The sequence below is a fragment of the Pempheris klunzingeri genome, chromosome 12 (assembly GCF_042242105.1).
Source record: "Pempheris klunzingeri isolate RE-2024b chromosome 12, fPemKlu1.hap1, whole genome shotgun sequence".
Classification (NCBI taxonomy): domain Eukaryota; kingdom Metazoa; phylum Chordata; class Actinopteri; order Acropomatiformes; family Pempheridae; genus Pempheris; species Pempheris klunzingeri.
In genome coordinates, this window is record NC_092023.1 from 7,123,734 (window position 1) to 7,141,855 (window position 18,122).

Consider the following 18,122-nt stretch of genomic DNA (forward strand, 5'->3'; position numbering starts at 1 on the left):
GTTGCCAGGGTTACTTGGCTACTTGGTTTGTTTGTGTGTTGTGTGAGTGACGGAAAAGTTAGTGCTATCGTGAGTAATTTAAGTTTTATTTGAAAATGGATGCCACAGGCAGCTTAGAAGTCAGGTAAGTCGCCACAAATACACCCAACTGTAATAATTATCGTTAATTTACCGTTTCTATTACAAGACTCCATAGCAGTTGACTAGCTACAAACTGTGGCTAACTGATATTTTACTCTTCCCCATGCAGGTGGATACAAGGTTTTACAAACAAGAGTGTCGTGTTTGTCGATAATAAAACAGTGTGTTACACATGTGGGAGTCATATCTGCTTCCTGAACCTGGAGACAAAAACGCAAAGTGTGTTTCAGAGTCCTGGCAGAGGCATTGGTGCACTGACAGCAAATGGCAACAGAGGGATTTTTGCTTTCTCTGAGCAAAATCTATCACCATCTATATTTGTATACAATTTCCCCGAGTTTCAGCTGAAAAATGAACTCTTAGGTAAGGTGAGCTGGCTGAATCATTAGCATTAATTAAATGGTTGTTGTTGTTTTTATATTTTTATTGTGATTTTCTTCCACTGAGTTATTGATGCCCAGTCCTACATTTATATTCTCTCACAGAAATCCTAAATAGTTACCTCTGGGTATATTTCTAGGAACAGCACAACTGGACTACACATCTCTGACATTAAGTGATGGTGGTCCTTATTTGGGCTGCTGTTCCTCTCTTCCAGACTACACCATCACAGTGTGGTAAGCCACTGAACGCAGTGCATTGCCTTGTGTTGTGCGCTACATATGTTCGGTTATGCTTATTTTGGCTGAGCAGCTCTGTTACTGTAATCATGACTGTGTGATGCAGGAACTGGGAAAATGCTGAGCCAATGTGTACGCAGCCACAAGCTGGACATGGTGTCGTTTCTTTGGTCTTCAACCCTCTGAACTGGCTCCAGCTTTGTGCTTTGGATACTACATCCCTCACGATCTGGAGTATTGAGAAGAGTGCTAACATTCATGTCCTCAAACCAAGGTAAAGTAGACTACTAGAAAGTAGTTAAATATGAATTATTATATGGACATGCAGCTTTTCCGTGCATTACACGTGATTTAAGCGATATATTGAACTATCTCACCTGGATTTATCCCTTACTTTCAACAAGCAGCACATGCAAAGGAGACTGAAAACATGGTTAATACAGTATCAAACAATATTATGTATGTGTGTGTCATATTTGTTGTGTTGCAGTGTGATAGAGCTTCCAGCAACTGATGGTTCCCTTGATGAGGGATTGGTGCCCACCTCTCACACTGTCAGCGTCCATTTTACTCCGAAGATGCCTCCGTCAGCCATCTCAGGGCTCAAGCGAAACAAGGCAGAAAGCATTGTGGTATTGTCACTTATACTCTAATACTATCAAAATAAATCTACTCACTAATTAAAATATTGGTTTTGGTAATCTGTCTGTGTATCTTTTTGCTGGATACAAAAATTTTGTTTGCAGGCAATAAACAAAGACAAAATGTAAACTATTACTCAACTTCACATATGTTCACACAGACTAAAGCCAGCACCAAAGCCAGATTAACTCCTACTGCCATCTGCTGGAGAGCCAAATCAGAACTTTATGTGGGCTGTGCTGAAGGCTTCCTGCTCCTGGTTGACACAGAGAGCCTCTGTGTCACTGTGCTGTTCAACCCAACAAGTAAACAAACATACACTGGGGCTCTGGGATGTGGTAGACATTTATAAAGCCACTGGGAGTATTTCTACTCCTCCATACGAGCATTTTATTTTGCAATAGAGAACATATTTGACATCTGATTTGTGTTTCACTTTTGTTAAGCTGCTGTTGCCAGCCCTGAACTCGGACAGAGCAACTTTCAAAGTTTAACCCTTGACAAGAATGGTTTAATCGCTGTAGGAAAGGTACAAGCCCATATACATAATGATATCTCAATTAAATTCTCAGTTACTCAAATTAAACAGCACTTCAAAATGCTTGTTTTACAGGAGAGCGTGCTGCGCTGTCTGCAAATCAAAGGCAGTCAGATCGACATCAAACAAACATGGCAATTAGAAGGACCTGTTGCAACTGTGATGCACTCCCCTGACTTAGAAACATTACTTTTATCTTCTAATACAGTAAGTGCTTAAATGTACTTGTGTGGCCTATTATTCATAAAAAACACAAGGTATTTCATGAAATATTAACATGTTATTGAATAGAAAGAATATGTTGAAAAGGAAATCTGATAATATATATGGCTTTTTGTTCTTCAGGGGCAAATCTATATACTGAATTCGACCCAGTCAGACAAGATTGTGAAGGTCCTGGATATTTCCAGTGGCAACTTTGTGGCTGCAGCGTTGTCACACGCTGACAAGAACATTTGTGTGGTAAAACATTTGTGTTGCTCAACAATTACAGTGTCTCGTGATGGCATGTGTAATTTAGGTCAAGTGCTGGGCTGTAATGTTTGCTTTTTTGCTGCTTGCAGTCAGTTAGGGATTCTGGAGAACTGCAGCTGTGGTCTGCAGATGGCATTGGCCTCGGCTCCCTGTCTCTCCAAACTGAGGTCGGGTTCACAACATATGAACATTCAGAACATATCAATAGTGCCGCATTAGTACACTTGTTCTGTAAGCAAATAAGTTCATTTGTCAGGATGGAAGGAAACTTAAAACTTGTCATTTGTGTCTGTTTAGGTGAGAAGTCTGGCCTGCTGTCCTATTGCACAATACGCAGCTGTTGGAACAGCTTCAGGAAATGTCCTCTTCATCGACCTGAACAAGGAGGAGCAGCCTCGCCTGGTGCACCAGGTTCATCTGTGTCACACTCCTGTGGATCACCTTATGTAAGTGTCTTCTGTCCAAGTTTAACAGTGTACGTTTGACACAGTATCACATGATACAGTTATGAAGTGCAGGTGTGAGTTATCTCTACCCATAAAACCCTGAAAGGGCAACTGCTCTTCCTCTACTGGTTGGGAAAGAAAATTTAAATGTCACATTAAATGGTCACAGCCTTTCTCAATGTGTGCATATAGTCTGTGAGTATAGTCTGTGTGTGTCATGTGTGTGTTTGTGCTTTTTCAGTTTTGATCCAGAGGGACACCTTCTGACCGGGGCCTCAGATTCACGCATCTATGTGCTGAATGCAAAGCCATCAAAGACGTTTTCAGTCATAGGATACACAGGTTAATACTCTTTTCAACACTTTTTATTGATTGAACATGTCGCTGCTCTGCTGTACACACCAAAACACTATACATATCAATGAAATGGTAATGTTATCTTAGAATTGATATATAAATATGATAGAAAAGCTTACCTGCATCCTTTTGTTGTTTGACTTTCTTCTCCAGTCATTCCTGGGCCCATTTTGTCGCTTTCTGCTCAGTACATCAGGAACTGTGAGCAGGTGAAAGTTCTTGCACTGTGCACTGGACAGGACGGCAAAAATCAGGATGGTAACCTGCTCGTGGTGCTCTCTCTGCCTATGAGGGACCTCACAGGTACAGCACCGAAGGGGAGGATTAGTCAGCACTGGGTGAACACAAGCCATCATGAAATTATCTGGTACACACCCAGAGAGAGAGCTCCTAATTATAGATAACAGATGAGGGCTCATTACCTCTCTGAGCAGTTCGGTCGGGACAGTGTCAAAGAAGCAAGTATGAGCGAATGAGCGAAACATTCATAAGATCACATGGTGATACTGACCCGATGTCAGACAGAAGGTATGGGGTTCACCGCAGATATGGGAGGAGTAATGTTGGAACTATGAACAAAAGATGAGATTTTACTTTGCAACCAGCAAATTCAGGCTTGTCGTGGTAGGTAGAAATGAACAGACTCATAATGGCCTTTAGCTTCCTTTATGATTCCTTCATGATTATTAAATCTGCAGGCAATAAATACTGAAGCTGCCGTTTATTGGACTTCCACTTGCCTTAAGTTCTTATTGTTTTAAGGCTGTGAATCTCATTATTCATCCATGGGGAAGCTTTGACGGTGGACCTCAGTTTTACTTCTAAAGGAAAAAAAAACATAGCTAGAGATATTAGCATATCCCATTAGTAGTACTCAAGTAGACATTTTTATCCAAATGTTTAGACATGTTGTCGCTAACACTGTTAAAAAGAGAGAAAAACGACTGAGCAGTATACAAAACACAGCCCTTATTTATACAACCTGGAGAAATATGTAGAAGACCATGAGACAGATTAGCCTCTAGAGGAAAGTGCAAGCATTAAGTCTAAGAGGGGCTGCAGATGAGCGTTAACAACTGTAGTATGTTTTAAGGTGCTACTGTATCTACAGTACACGCTTGTAAATCACCTCTATCGCCTCTACTGACCTGCAGGTCCAGATTGTGTGGACCGACATGGTCATCTGTCTGCTCACATCCTCAAAGTGGTCACATACCAAGTGCCTCATCCACTGAATTCCTCCGTTCTGGGAATCAGTGACGTCTTTGCTTACTGCCACAAGAGGAAAACTCTTCAGCGATTTCGGCTCCCTCAGGTTTAGTGCTGTCTAATGCATCTGATACTCATGATCCTTAAATATTAATGTTACTTATCAAGGATCATTTTTGTATACATGTATATTAAACCATTATCCTACTTTCTGGTTGTTGTTTACAGGACACAGACGGCCCCTCCAGTCAACAGGTGGTCCAGCTGAAACCAGAGCAGGAAGTGGGGGGTCATCCTCTGGGCCCTGCTTCTCTCACTCTGTCTGCTCACCATTTATGGCTGGCTTCCGTGGGCCGAGATGGCCTGCTAAGCATACGAGAAACTGCCTCCATGGTTTGTTTTTTGTAATCGTTTCAATCACATATTAATTGTGTGTATTGAGCTGGGTGTATTATGATGCTGTTGCTGCGCCTACAGGAGCGGCACATTGAGCTGCAATGTCATTCATGCCGTGCTGGTGGAGTTGGGAGTGTTTCATTCTCTGCAGACAGCCAGACACTCCTCACTGCTGGCTTTGAAGATGGCTCTCTTGTGTGCACTAATCTCAGGTAATTCAACAAGCAGTCTGCCATGCTTACATAATGCACCGCTGTGAACAGTAGGGGGAACTGTTGCTCACCGTTGTGATGTCTCTCTGGTGAAGTTTAGTGTACATGAAAGAGTGTTTTTCCTCTCATAGCTCTGGCCGTGAGGGTAAATAAATACAACTGAAGTAGAGGGTCAAGGGGGGATCATGGCCATAATCTTCCAGAAAACAAAGATCCAATAAACTTCACAGCACAATCTCCCCCCTGAAACAGATCCCACTCACATTCCACATCCGCCTCCTCTGCTTGCTCCTGCACACTTTTTCTTCAGCCCTCACTGCCCTCCCATGATCTTAAATCATTGTTGAAAATCTTAATAAGATGAGAATTTAAAGGATGGGGTCTGGTGATATTCTGTATCTTTCTTATTGTTACAGAAATCAGTTTTTGTCGAAGACACATCAGTGAATCACAGTGTTACACTGAGTGACATGTTCCTTCATTAAGACACGCTTATTTTGACTCTGTACCATATTCACAGTCCTTTTCCTTGTTAAGAAATACAGTGCTCAGCTGTTGAAATGAAATAACTGTAAAGCCTGATACTAAAGCCAAAAACTGGTTGTGAGCAGAAGATTTACGTCTTCAGTAGGAACAAACTGGCTTGGTGCTGAGTGCAGCAGACGGGGAGGGTAGGGAAGGTGGAAATTGTAGAGAAACAAACTAATTACTATTAGTTTAGTTTACTTTATGGATCAACTGGCCATCACCTCATCATTAGATCTCTGTAACAAATATCTTCATATATCTCCTCTCTTACTGTGTACATCCCATGTGTTTTCCATGGCTCCATGCAGAATTGAAGGTGTGGATGGTGCTGAGGTGAACGAAGCTACCCGGTATAGCCAGTGTTTGGGTCATTTCCTGAGGAACGTATTCAATAGAGAGAATACCATGCTCATTGACCTGCCTGAGTGGGGCCAAAGGTCTCCTGCTGGCACTGAGAAAACAGAGGAAAGTGAGGTAAATAATATTCAATGACGTTTTGAATTAATAAATTAGTACTACATAACAGTGTACTAACTCTGTTGGTTTTCGTTGTTTTTGAAACACCAAAGAATTCGCTGTACTACTAATAAAACAGCCCTCCAATAAATGCTACCTTCATGAAGTATATAATGTTAGGTTCAATGTTCCAGTTATACTGAGTGGTGTTTATAAAATTTCGTACTACCTAGTTTTTTTAAAATGTGATGGGAATATATATTAGTAATGCAATTCAATTGCATTACAAACTACAGCCTCCAAAATGATCATACAATTGAATTAAAAACAGTTTCTAAAACAGTTTCATCAATAACATTATATTACAGATATATGTATGATATGTTGGTATTTTAGATGTGCAAGGCATCCCTGTAATTATTATGTTATTTATTTGTAAGAAACCTTTTGTTTCTGAGCAAGAATAAAACATAAATATGTTCTTAATTATGGAGCTGTGGTATGAACCCGGGATAAATGATATGCAATTCAATAGGTTACATTAAATTATGTCATTTGTTGCTCTTGCAAATGCCTCGCACATTACTTAATAAAATGGAAATTTTAGCAGTGTGTCAAAGCAAATTATTTTAGATTTATTTATTTAATTGTGTGCTGTGTTTATATATGTTGTTAACACGGACCGTGGACAGTGTGACAGAGCAGGATGAATTATAACAGCCAGCTGTGTGCTCCACCTTCATACCACACCTGGATGGAAAGCAGCCGAGTGGCGATCAGTGACTAACATGCTATGTTATTTGCAGCTGTGGCATAAGATGATGATAATATTAACTATGTTTAGGTACTTCTCTGGTGTCTGTACGGCGTAGCAGGTGGAGGACTGTGAACATGCCCTTTGCACCTGTGTGCGATATCTTGCCGTGTTGCTTTTTGGCACACAGTTTCTCTGGCAGCAGATTGATTCATCGTCACGTATCATAGAGTGCAAAAAATCAACCAATTAACTACTATGAAGCAGATAAGCATTTGTAAAAAAAAAAAAAAAGTTTTGTACTTGGTCGCCTGACAAAGCTTTCTTGATAATAAATTGATAGTGAAGGTGGGGCAGTCTTTCAGTTGTGGGTTGTACACTTCATCGCACGTGGGAAACAGGCAGCAGCACCTGCTTTTATGCAACAACATGCTTTCTAATCTGACTCATTTGTTCTGTGTGGAGTGTTTGAAGCATGCTGCATCATGTTGAGTGATGAATGTTTGATAGCATATAATTAGAATTATGTAATATAATTAGACTGTTAAAAAAATCTTTTTCCCCTCGTGAAATATTTCATAATTAACACACCGTATGTTTGTCATGTAGGTTTATGTACTGTAACAAAAGTGGGAAGGGCTTGTGAAGTGGACGTCATTCATTCTAAATGATTTATTTAATGATACTTATTTTCAATCTGTATATTGTGAACAGGTGACAAAAGGAGACAGTGAGCAATATTTCAAGACAAAGCAAAACCTGCCGAAAACCATCAAAGACTTACGTGACACTGTAAGTGCCTCTTATTACATATTGTTGTAATTCAGTCCTTGAATAAGAAAGTACTCAAAAGCTCTTGAGCAGGAAAAAAATGTCATGACAAACATAAAACAGCATCCACAGTGCATGTAAGCACAAATACTGTAATGTTTGGTAAGTGCTTTTCAATTCAATAAGACTTAATCCTGTAATTACCCCAAGCAACACACATACACACTAAATTATAGGATAGATTACTCAAAAGCTAAAGGATAAAAACTATAAATGGAATTATGGCAGTAAATATGTGAATAAATAAATATTAACATACAAAAATTAAACACATAATTGAGCAATGCGAATGTCTGAATTTAAAATCACCAAAGGGTATATCAAAGCATCACAAGTCTCAAGAGCATTTTACCTACTTTAAACTTCCCCTTTTGGGTTTCATGCACATAAAAATACATTGTGCTTGAAGTTAAAGTCCATCATGAAAAGCACATTTAGTTAAACAAACGAGTTATACTTGCAGTCATTTTTTTTAACACTTTCACAATTACAAAACAAGTCATAGACAGGTGTTCAAAATCTAACAAACAACATGACGCCTAAACTGTGTTTCCTGTATTATCAGATCCAGGAGATGATGCACGAAAATGAGATCCTGCCAGATACCGAACGTCTGGACCAACAGGAGTACAACCTGGATGCTGAGGAGCAGAGGAGGATGCAGGCCATGATGGAGCAGGACAAAACAAGGGTAACACACCAAACACACACACACACACATACAAAACATGAATGCAAGGTTTCATTTTGCTTTGATATCATGATCCTTAATGCAGTCACAATGTACATAGGTTAAAAATGAAATCGAATGGGAGATTTTCGCAAGATGTTACCTCTTTGATGCCCTAAAGGGAGACTACTGGGACAATATGAAAGTTAAAGGCTCGGCCATTAAGGTAAGACGGCTCATGAACAAACACTAAGAAGTGTTGTGGTTCTTAATCATCACAGTATGTTACGATCTGATCAGAATTCAGTCACTTCTGGTTGTCCACCGCAGGCCTTTCACTCTGAACATGAGGTGAAGAACTACCCCCTGAAAGAGCGCACAGAGAAAGAGGTGGAGGTCCTTCTCAGGATTCAGGCCATGAGGACGTTTGAAAAGGCTGCTTGCACCGTAAGCAAAACTGGCCCACATGCCTGAACAGCCTGTGCTGTCGGTTCTCACACTGCAAAGTGAAGCATGTGTGATGAGTTAGAGTGGATTAGATTATGTGTTTAACTGTTTTTAACAGGCAGCATGCAAAGTCACAGCAAACAACACAGCAAAAGTTTCACATTCTCTGAAAGCTGTGTGACGATACAACCTCTTCAGTATGTTGGTTTTCACTCTCTGGAAATACATTTTATGGTGAAACCATTCAAGTCAAAACAGGTTTACAGCTGGGAATTAGTTTGATGCTTTAAATCACAGACGCATACATGTGACCTTTTACTGTTGTAAGTTTTTAAAATGCTTGAATACGTGCCAGTCCACTACTGTTGAAGTTTCCTAGATTTATGACTGTGTGGCCAATGTGTCGCCAAAGGAGAGTTGTAACAACAGTTTTCTTCACTGCAGTGTTCTTGGGATGAAGTTCATAATCTTATGGCCACAGATTTCAGTCCTCAAATGTTTATTTCAGCCCTTTCATTCAAAGTAATTTTCCCAACCTTTCAGCTGCAGCAGAACGGCCTGAGGAAAATCTCCAACACGAACAGCGAGAAGGAGAAAGAGCAAGGGGAGGAAGGCCACGAGGCAGAGAGTGCTGCTGCAACGGGGAGTGTCTCTGCTCAGTTGGGATATTCAAATCCTCACATCTACGATCAGTTCAGCCTGCAAACCAGAGAACAGAAGATCAACCAGATGATTCTGCTACAGGTGGGAACCTGTTCAGAAACTGTTGCAAAAGTGTAATAATAATGAAAAAATGTGCTTTTGTGAAACAGTGCCCAGAACACACACTTAGGCAAAAATAATCAAATTTAAAAAAATGTGAAATAAACAGCTCAGTCTTACATGGCTATTGTCATAGTGATCATACTTCTTTCCTTTACTGAATTTCACTCAACTCCAACTGCAGGATTTGATTTATCGCATCAAGACCGCTTTCAATGCTGACTTTGAGGCCGTGCACAGGCAGAAGACGCAGGAGCTGAACCACATGCGGGAGAGGAACAGGCACATCAGGGACATCATGCTGAAGCTGGACATGAGCAAGAAGCTGTGGGAGCCCAGCCTGACCAACAGCGAGTGTCCAGAGACGCTGCTCAGTGTGGACGACTCTGAGGTGACTGACCTTCACATAAAGTTCAACAAACAAAGCGTACACGTTGAACTTCTTTGTGGTTTGTTTGTTGTTGTTGTTGGTTTTTTTTTCACTGTAATAACATGTGATTATCATCACACAAAGATGCTTTTTCACAGTTCACACACAAAATGTACCTTTGCCATACTCTAGATAAAAACAGAAAAGTATCTTACCCCGGAACAGAAAAGGGGGGAGGAGAGGAAGAAGTTGGAAGAGCAGAGCCATCTGGCTGCCAAGGTATGCTGCCATAATAAACTTGTTTTTGTCAACGCCTGTTTGTCACTATTTACAAATTCTTCAAATACTTCCAGATAAGAAAACAGCATCTATGACTGTTATTGACAATAGTTATAATGTTTTACCGTGGAAATGATATATTAATGTTTAATTTCTTTGTAATAGAAGAAAGTCATACAAGTTTTATGTAATTCAGTTCTGAGGAGGGTTTTGTCTTTCTCTTCAGGGTGAGTACATCAGAGAAAGGGCTCTTGATGACATGATGAACGGAGTGCTTGAAGTGAAAAAAGAGGACATTTTAAAAATGGTGGGTCAAAACATTCAAATTTTTGTTAAAACATGAATAATATAAGATTTGTATTACAGATATTTTATTTCATATAAAATAATATACATATTTTTTCTGTGAATTATTATCTATTTAGAGACCATTTGAGATACACAATGCTGTCAGGTTAAATGTTGAAACCAGGCTGACATAAAGTCAGAAAAACTGTCAGAAACCACATTCATTTTTATCGAATCCAAAAATGTAGATTAGAGCGGCAACAAGAAGTCAATTAATCAGTTTTGATGATTAAAATTCCAAATAGCAAATATTTGGCATTTTAATTTGAAAAATGAAGTTTCAGCTTCTCAAATGTGAAGATTTGATTATTTCCTTGTCATATATGATAGTAAACTAAATAGTTTTGGTTTTGAACTGTTCATGTAGTAAAACAAACCATTTGAATGTCTCTCCTCAGGCTGTGAGAAAAGATATAGGCCATTAATCACAATCTTCTGACATTTTACAGAGTAAACTGTTAACTGAGATTAATTGATAATGAAAATAATGGAAGAGAAAAGCAGAAATAAAAAGCAAAATAGAAAATGAAAACACTTCCCTGCCTCTGGCAGTATTTAAAAACAAAACAAAACAACTACATCTCACTGTGGCCAAAATGAAACACTTAATACTTACAGAGTAAAAGTGTTAATTCTCTCCTTTTTAGGCAAACGATGTCTAAGGCTTTTTGTACTTGAATTCTTTTCCAAGTGTTGTCAGTTGAATTAGACAAATCAGCATCAGGGGCACATATTTTCTATTGAATTTACTCCACAGGAAATACCTCCGCCTGAGTTTGTTTTGACCAAACCTGACATTCACTGGAGTGAGGAGGAGAAGAAAGCCTATAAAGAGTATGAAAAGAAATCCAAAGACCTGATCGAGGAGAAAGAGAAATACAAAAAGGTATGACAGTGGATACATTCAATGTTCTGTTTTGCTGTGATCAGAAATATGATTAACTTCTGATCGGTGATCAGTAGAATCATCTGTGAATCTGTAATTTCAGTCACTGGAGAGTGAAATTAAAAAACTACAGACATCCACCAAGAATGCCACTGAAAGGTTTGATGTAACTTTGAGAAAGCTGTTTGAGAAGAAAGTGAAATGTGAAATGGCTATATATCAGGTGAGCCAACACACACACTCTGTGTACACACACATTGCTTCATTTTCTTATCTTCCTCATACAAGATGGAGGGCCCTTTCTTCTCAATATGGTTTCCCACTCAAGATAATTATGATATATCTTGTGTGTCTGACTGCTTATGTTATTTTTTGTGTATTTTACAGGAACACCTGAAGATGACTTATCTCATCAATTCAGTCCTCATAGAAGAGGAGATGAGAAATCAGGAGATGGAGCTGAAGCTCAAATTTGAAAAAATGGTGGCATTCAAGGTCAGAAATGTAGCACACAGCAACGGTGAAGGAATTTATGACTGCTAGCTTCAGATTCTGTTATTTGTGAGACACCTGAGGGAATCACTGTGGTGTTATTCCGAATTCTAGTATAACATCCTCACATTGCTCAGGCGTGTTTTGCAAGAGCTAACCTGTGCGGTGTTTGGCTGCCAGACTCTATTTCACGTGCATGCTGCTCTCGTCTTATTGACGTCTATTCCTCCAACAGGATGAAACTGCGGAGGAGGTGAAGAGACATGAAGAAGAAGTAGAATTGTTTCATGAATCCTATGACAGCATTGTAGCTGAGGACAAAGTAAGCCAGCGTGTAAAATAGTGAAATCTTTTTGACTGTAAGTGACATAACGTTTACATGATATATCCATACATTTCTCCCAAGGTTCTTGACAGAGATTTCAGGAAGGAGTTCTTTGATGTACCAAGCCTTGTGGTTGATCACCTCTATAAGTTATTCAAACGTAGACCCGGGTTTGTAACACTCACCTTTTAATTAAAAGCATGAAACACAATGCAGTTTTGCTGACTCTTAGCTTCATATGTAGAGAGCTGCCTGATTTGATATCCACATTACGCCTCAGTGTTCAAAAGGTGAGGACTCAGACCGACAACAACCCCAACTTGCTTCAAGAGCAGCGTCTGTGCGGTTCTCTGGCTCCCAATGCGCTTGTGAAAATGCTGAAGGCCATGGAGGAACTGGACGCTCCGGAGAATATGCCCAAAAGCTTGAGCCCATCGACCTGGGAGAGGTTTTGTCTTGTCCGCAGAGCAAAAGTAGAGAGTGAGCAAAAGGTAAACTGAAGATGTTGACATTTTAAACATTGGGAATGCATACAGAGGCATTTCACACTACAAATATGCAATTAGCATGCAACTTTTTCTTACAATACACCCCTACGTTAGTGCTCAGTCCAGCTATAAAACCACTTTAGGAAACTTTACAAACTTATTTTGTGTTTTGTGTGTCCTGTTCACTGTTTGACACGTCCTCTGCAGGTAAAAATACAAGCTTTGACTCTTGCTGAGATGCAGGCGAATCTGCAGAAGATGAGAGATGAGGACAAAGCGATTCAGCAGGAAATGAAAAGTTTCTCTGATGAACTTGAGAGGTATGAAGCTGTTGTGATTTAATACACGCGTTTTATTTGTCACGCCACATTGGTGAAAATGCTTTAGGGCTGACCTGAGAGAATAGCACTCGAGCCACAAGTTTCATTTTGAGAATTTGTCTCATTCTCTGTACAAATAGTAGAAAGTAATGTATCAAAAAAGTAAATAATTTATTCTATTTCTGTATGGAAGAATGATCCTGTTTGGTTTTTGTTGCCTTGCCCCCTTTCAGTCTGCATGAGGAGAAGAACCGTCTCCTGATGGACATCACGGCCCAGTTCTTACTCAAAAACGACAAGGTGGAGGTGTCTACGTCAGACATGACTGCTAACTACACGGACTCTGTGCTTCACCACAGGAGTGTGGTGGAGGACCTCAACAGAGCCATCAGGGTCAGCTTTTACCACCAGACACATACACACTCTTACTGTAAAAGTCATTCTTTGTATAAACCCACAAGGGGCCATGATTTCATTTATACTTTGCACAGTTAAATACATCAGTAATGAAAATGTCTGTATCAGTCAAATGATTTTTATCTATATGCTCAGAGACTTGGAGAGCAGAGGTTAACCTTCATGGTGAAACACCAAGACTCCAGTAAGAGCATCAGACGGCTGCAGCTGCTGCTGATGCAGAGAGAGGCCCAAGAAAAGGCGTTGTCCAGCCACAAGTCACAACTCACCAAGGACGTGAGTATAATTACCATACTAAAAACATCTGAATACTGGTTTGTTTTTTACTTTTCTCACCCAGATATCTTCTATTCTCAATCAAATTCTGGCTTGGCCTAAATAAGTCACACTTAGAGAATAATGCTACCAGATAGTGGATGGATTTTACCCTGTGCATAATTCTGAAATGGTAATTATATGTAAAAAGTTTTCCAAAAAGTTCACCATCCACTTGAAATGTCGATAAAGTCCTGCATTTGAGGTGAAACTTTAACCCTGTTAGCATTTCTGGCCAAACCTCAGTCTTTGATATCAAGGCAGGTATTTCAGTCTTGGCAGCATCACGTTTTGCGAGCAGAAAATTGCTACCATCTCCGAGCGCAGATGGATGATCTTTTGTTATCACAGACACGCGAACTCCCCACCCTGTTTCTTACCCTACGCTTCTGCTTTTTTCCCCCTGTTTTACAACTCAGCCATGTGTGTGCAGTGCAAATTCTGGTCAAAACAGAAAAGCATCTCAGCCTCATTTGACAGCAAATGTCAATCTAGGGCGTGAACAGGCAGTTAAATTAAATACAGACTACTAAACTTGACAGGAAGACACTTTCCTCCTGGTTTCAATCCATTAACCTCTTAACGCACATCTTAGATAAATAAATAGCAATAACAGTCATCCATTGTCTTTTTTCCAACAAATCAACGGGCATGGCGCGCACAAAATATGTTTCCAGGCCTGAATGCCAGTTTCCTCTGGCAAAAGGTTCAGGTAGCTCTGCTGAGGCGTGGCATGCAGCTTCCTGGCATTGTTGAGGCCCCCCTGAATCCTTGAAAGGGAACAACTTTGAATTTAACCCGTCCTTAGAAGAGTCTTTGCCACGACTGTTGTGGGATCAAAAGGGCTTTTTTCAGCTTTTACCTCATACATACAAGTCAGTTGTTCCCTTTTCATTCCAGTATCTCAAAAAGAAACATGAAGACATGACCAAGCAAGAGTCCACTCTGACAGAGACTATAGATTTCCACGAAAAGGTAACAGAGAAGTAACAATGTGATCTCATCAATCAGCTCTGTATTGTGTTCATGTTTTAATATTCATCTTATTCGGCATTTTCAGTTTCATGTACAGAGTGAGCAGCATCGCATAACAAAGACCAAACAGCTAAACAGACAGGCATTAATGGAAGTTCGGAAGGAGGACATCGGAGAACAGGTGTTACCCACTATACTGGTGACTGTGTCGGAGAGGAGACACATCTGTGAAGCAATACGTAATAAAACAACCATTTTAACACATTTAAACACATTAAACAAGATTAAACTCGAGATTTCAGAGACGGTTCTGACTGATAATGTGGCTTGTTTGGTGTTTAGCTTCAGTGGAATATCCAAATGAGGAGTACGACCAGGAGGTCGTTCTGAGGAGGAACTTGGACGACTTTGCCAAAGCACAGGCGGAGGAACTGGTTCTGCTCTTGAGGGAACTTGTGTGTCTGTGGACGAGAACCATTCCTATATTTGATTTCTGAGACACAACTGAACAAAGCCCTCTCTTAAATACGCTTTTATTTCCAACTGTCTATGCATTTAAGCTTAATTTACGAATGTGAATATGATGGTATAACAGCATCAAATAAAACCATTAGTTAACTCAGAATAATTAAAATGTGACATTCTGTATACTAATAACAAATGATGTGTGTGTCTTTAAGCCTGTCTATCAGGTAGTGAAGTCCTCCTCTGTGCGGTCAAAGTGCAGAATGCCATCATCCAGACCAAAGAGGTCAATAAGCTCCGACAGGCTGGCCTTTCGTCCATCTATGGGGACATCCGACTGGAGCTCATACAGTGCAGCCTGAGCACATCCCCGCCACTTGTCAATCAAGGTTTGGAGCTGTGTCAAATCATTCTAGGGACAGAAACAGGGTCTGCGTCATATAATATGGCAACTTTCAGTCAAATTAAGCAAAACAAATAACCCAGATGGTGGATGAAGGTGGATGATACCTTGGATCTGTACATTTGAACCATCTTGAGTCTGCGCAGAGTCTCCGTCTTGTCTTTAACCTCCTTCCTCAGTTGGTCTCGTCGTTGTGCAGAGTCTTTTGAAGGAGGATGTGTTGGTGCGGGAATGGGTCCAGATAACCTTTCACTCCCTGATCTTGCCTCATTTCTGTTTACAGCAGCATTGGGGATTATCAGTGAAGGGTTATTAGCTGTCTCTCGGGAATCTGCTGAAACTTGTTTCTCCTCCTCATCATCCACACAAAGGCGTTTGGCCACAGAGAGGGGCGAGGTGAAGGAGCGCCTTGATCTCTTCAGCCTCTCCCTCAGAGAAGAGCTCAGTTTCTGATGATGCTGCGGAGATGACAATGGGGGCACACATGGTGTTGAATAAGGCGATAATAGTTAGTAAATAGTTATATAAGTAGATATTACATTATCTTTAATCAGTCTGACGTGTTTTCCCATTAAAGCCAGTTAACATTACGGACTAGTAACATGCAAGCAAACTGCACTTCCACCCACCTTTTCCTCTTTAAATTCAGAGGGGCTTGACTCCACTGAATTACAAGGTGAAGAATACACTGATTTTATCTTTTCTGATTTAGGAGTGATCTCCATCGGTGAAACCTGCTTTGATTCATGTAAACTAACGTCGTTTTTTTTTTTCTTAATGTGGATACAGTAACGTGTTGTCAGGTAGCCTAACGAGTATTAGCTTCTGCAAATACGCCTTTCAAAAACCAAAACTAACGCAAACCAAGCGCTATAAATATTGAGCTACCACTTGATTTTTCACTAAACGCGGACCAAAACATTAAATGGTGACAAACCGACGAGTTTTCTGTGTTTCCGTGTTTTTGGGGCTCAAGAAAACCTCCAAACTCAGCGATTGGACAGAATTCAGTGACGTCGTAGCAAAGAGGATCTTGGGAGCTGTAGTTTATTAGGATGCAGCATAATAACGTTTCCATTGTTTTTTCTTCACATCTAAAGTGGAAATCACATCCTCAAGACTCCACCATCTTCTCTGTTCTTGTTTTCGGGTAAGTTTTACATACAAAACGACCTTAGTGGCGCTTGTGATGGAATAAAAGTATATTTTCTGAAGATTTAGGAAAAAAATCTAAATTCAAACAGAAACCACATATACAAGTAATTTATTATTACAATACAACTGAGCAAGGTGTGATAATAACAGCACAGATAATAATAACAATAACAATAACACAGTAAATGAAAACAAGAAATGGATAAATAAAGTATTTTTGAGAGAGAGTGAGAGCATTGGGCTATTGCTCTAGTAGGATTAAAAGGCCATACTGATAAACACACAGTGAAAGAAAGTAAAGTAAAGAAAGTAAAACAGTAAAAGTGAATTATTTGTAGGCTTGTGTCCAGTGTTGAGCAGTGTTGCTTGGTTCCTCTTTGTTGTGAGGATTGAGTCATGTTGTGATTCAGCTCTATTTAAGAATGTATGTGAAACTCCTACAGTTGGATTGTTTGTCTTAAACTGCTTTGAGACTTTTCCAGTGCCGATGCCTCACTTTTCTTTTTTTTTCAGTAGTGTTTTTCTTTAGCCGTGAGGTGAAAGGTGTGAATTAAAACGTGATCCTGCCTAGACTTGAACATCAGTCCTTGGCAGTCTGATATTACACACCCCAGGGAATGGGGATTTTTAACATTTTATATGGATGAATCTTGCAGGGTTGACAGTTGAAGGTAATTACTGTGTGTGAGTCAGGAGATAATTTTCTCAGCTCTTTTACTTTTGAATAGCTGACATGAAATATTGTGCTTGCTCCTCAGCGCGGTAGCAGCGGTGTGAGTTTATAGAATCTAGAGGCTGCGTGACAAACTGAGCGAGGATGCCAGCTCTTTCATCGGATGCAGGTGTGCATGCTGGACACTCATAAATAAGGCCTCATGTCATGTTGTGCAGGCCTGTTGAGACGCACATATGGGTCAGCAGAAAGACACTTTTGTCCCCTTTAAATCCAACAGGGTTCCCTCCTGTATTTGGAGAATATGTTGTGAGGAAGCAGCACTGGTTGTCTGTAATTCATCCTTTGTCGCCCTTTCTCTGGAGTCTCCTTCCTCGTGATTTTGTTTTGATTGCAAGGGTTGTTTTGTATTTTGGCTTTGTAGATTATTTTGATTCCTTGATATGTGCGTTTTATGTGATGTCATGAATATCTCATCTGGAAACACTTCCTCATCGTCCAGGTTCATATAACATAGTTTCTACATGACAGCATAACAAAGATCTGCAGAGTTTGACACAGCGTCTACAAGGCGGGGGCGCAAAATGACCTAATAATGCAGGATCTGCTATTCAGGGGTTCAAATAATCAGTTTGTGAAAACTAATTGACATGCAGTGTGGCTTTTCTGTCAGGTGCATTAGGACCATTTTGGTTTTTCATAGTAGGAACAGCACAGGTGACAATAAC

At 40.1% G+C, this 18,122-nt stretch overlaps 2 protein-coding genes across 2 annotated transcripts; one reads left to right on the forward strand and one right to left on the reverse strand.

Moving 5' to 3' along the window:
* The first annotated feature begins 66 nt into the window (after window positions 1-66).
* Window positions 67-15,300, forward strand: cfap43 (cilia and flagella associated protein 43). Its single transcript, XM_070840659.1, has 37 exons — window positions 67-124; window positions 251-504; window positions 662-758; window positions 868-1,035; window positions 1,252-1,393; window positions 1,564-1,708; window positions 1,850-1,932; window positions 2,017-2,148; window positions 2,287-2,403; window positions 2,505-2,582; window positions 2,713-2,861; window positions 3,103-3,203; window positions 3,372-3,521; window positions 4,373-4,533; window positions 4,656-4,820; window positions 4,905-5,035; window positions 5,872-6,037; window positions 7,488-7,565; window positions 8,170-8,295; window positions 8,396-8,500; window positions 8,605-8,721; window positions 9,265-9,465; window positions 9,668-9,874; window positions 10,046-10,132; window positions 10,359-10,439; window positions 11,238-11,366; window positions 11,470-11,589; window positions 11,754-11,861; window positions 12,094-12,180; window positions 12,265-12,353; window positions 12,464-12,674; window positions 12,879-12,991; window positions 13,225-13,384; window positions 13,544-13,684; window positions 14,624-14,698; window positions 14,784-14,937; window positions 15,041-15,300. The coding sequence occupies exons 1-37, from the start codon at window positions 96-98 to the stop codon at window positions 15,193-15,195; spliced, it is 4,812 nt and encodes a 1,603-aa protein (XP_070696760.1). The 5' UTR covers window positions 67-95; the 3' UTR covers window positions 15,196-15,300.
* sfr1 (SWI5-dependent homologous recombination repair protein 1) lies at window positions 15,254-16,350 on the reverse strand. The gene is made up of 3 exons (XM_070840662.1): window positions 16,196-16,350; window positions 15,674-16,024; window positions 15,254-15,575 (listed from the first exon to the last, which is right to left on the reverse strand). Exons 1-3 carry the CDS (start codon window positions 16,289-16,291, stop codon window positions 15,387-15,389), a joined length of 636 nt encoding a protein of 211 aa, XP_070696763.1. The 5' UTR covers window positions 16,292-16,350; the 3' UTR covers window positions 15,254-15,386.
* Window positions 16,351-18,122: the final 1,772 nt, after the last annotated feature.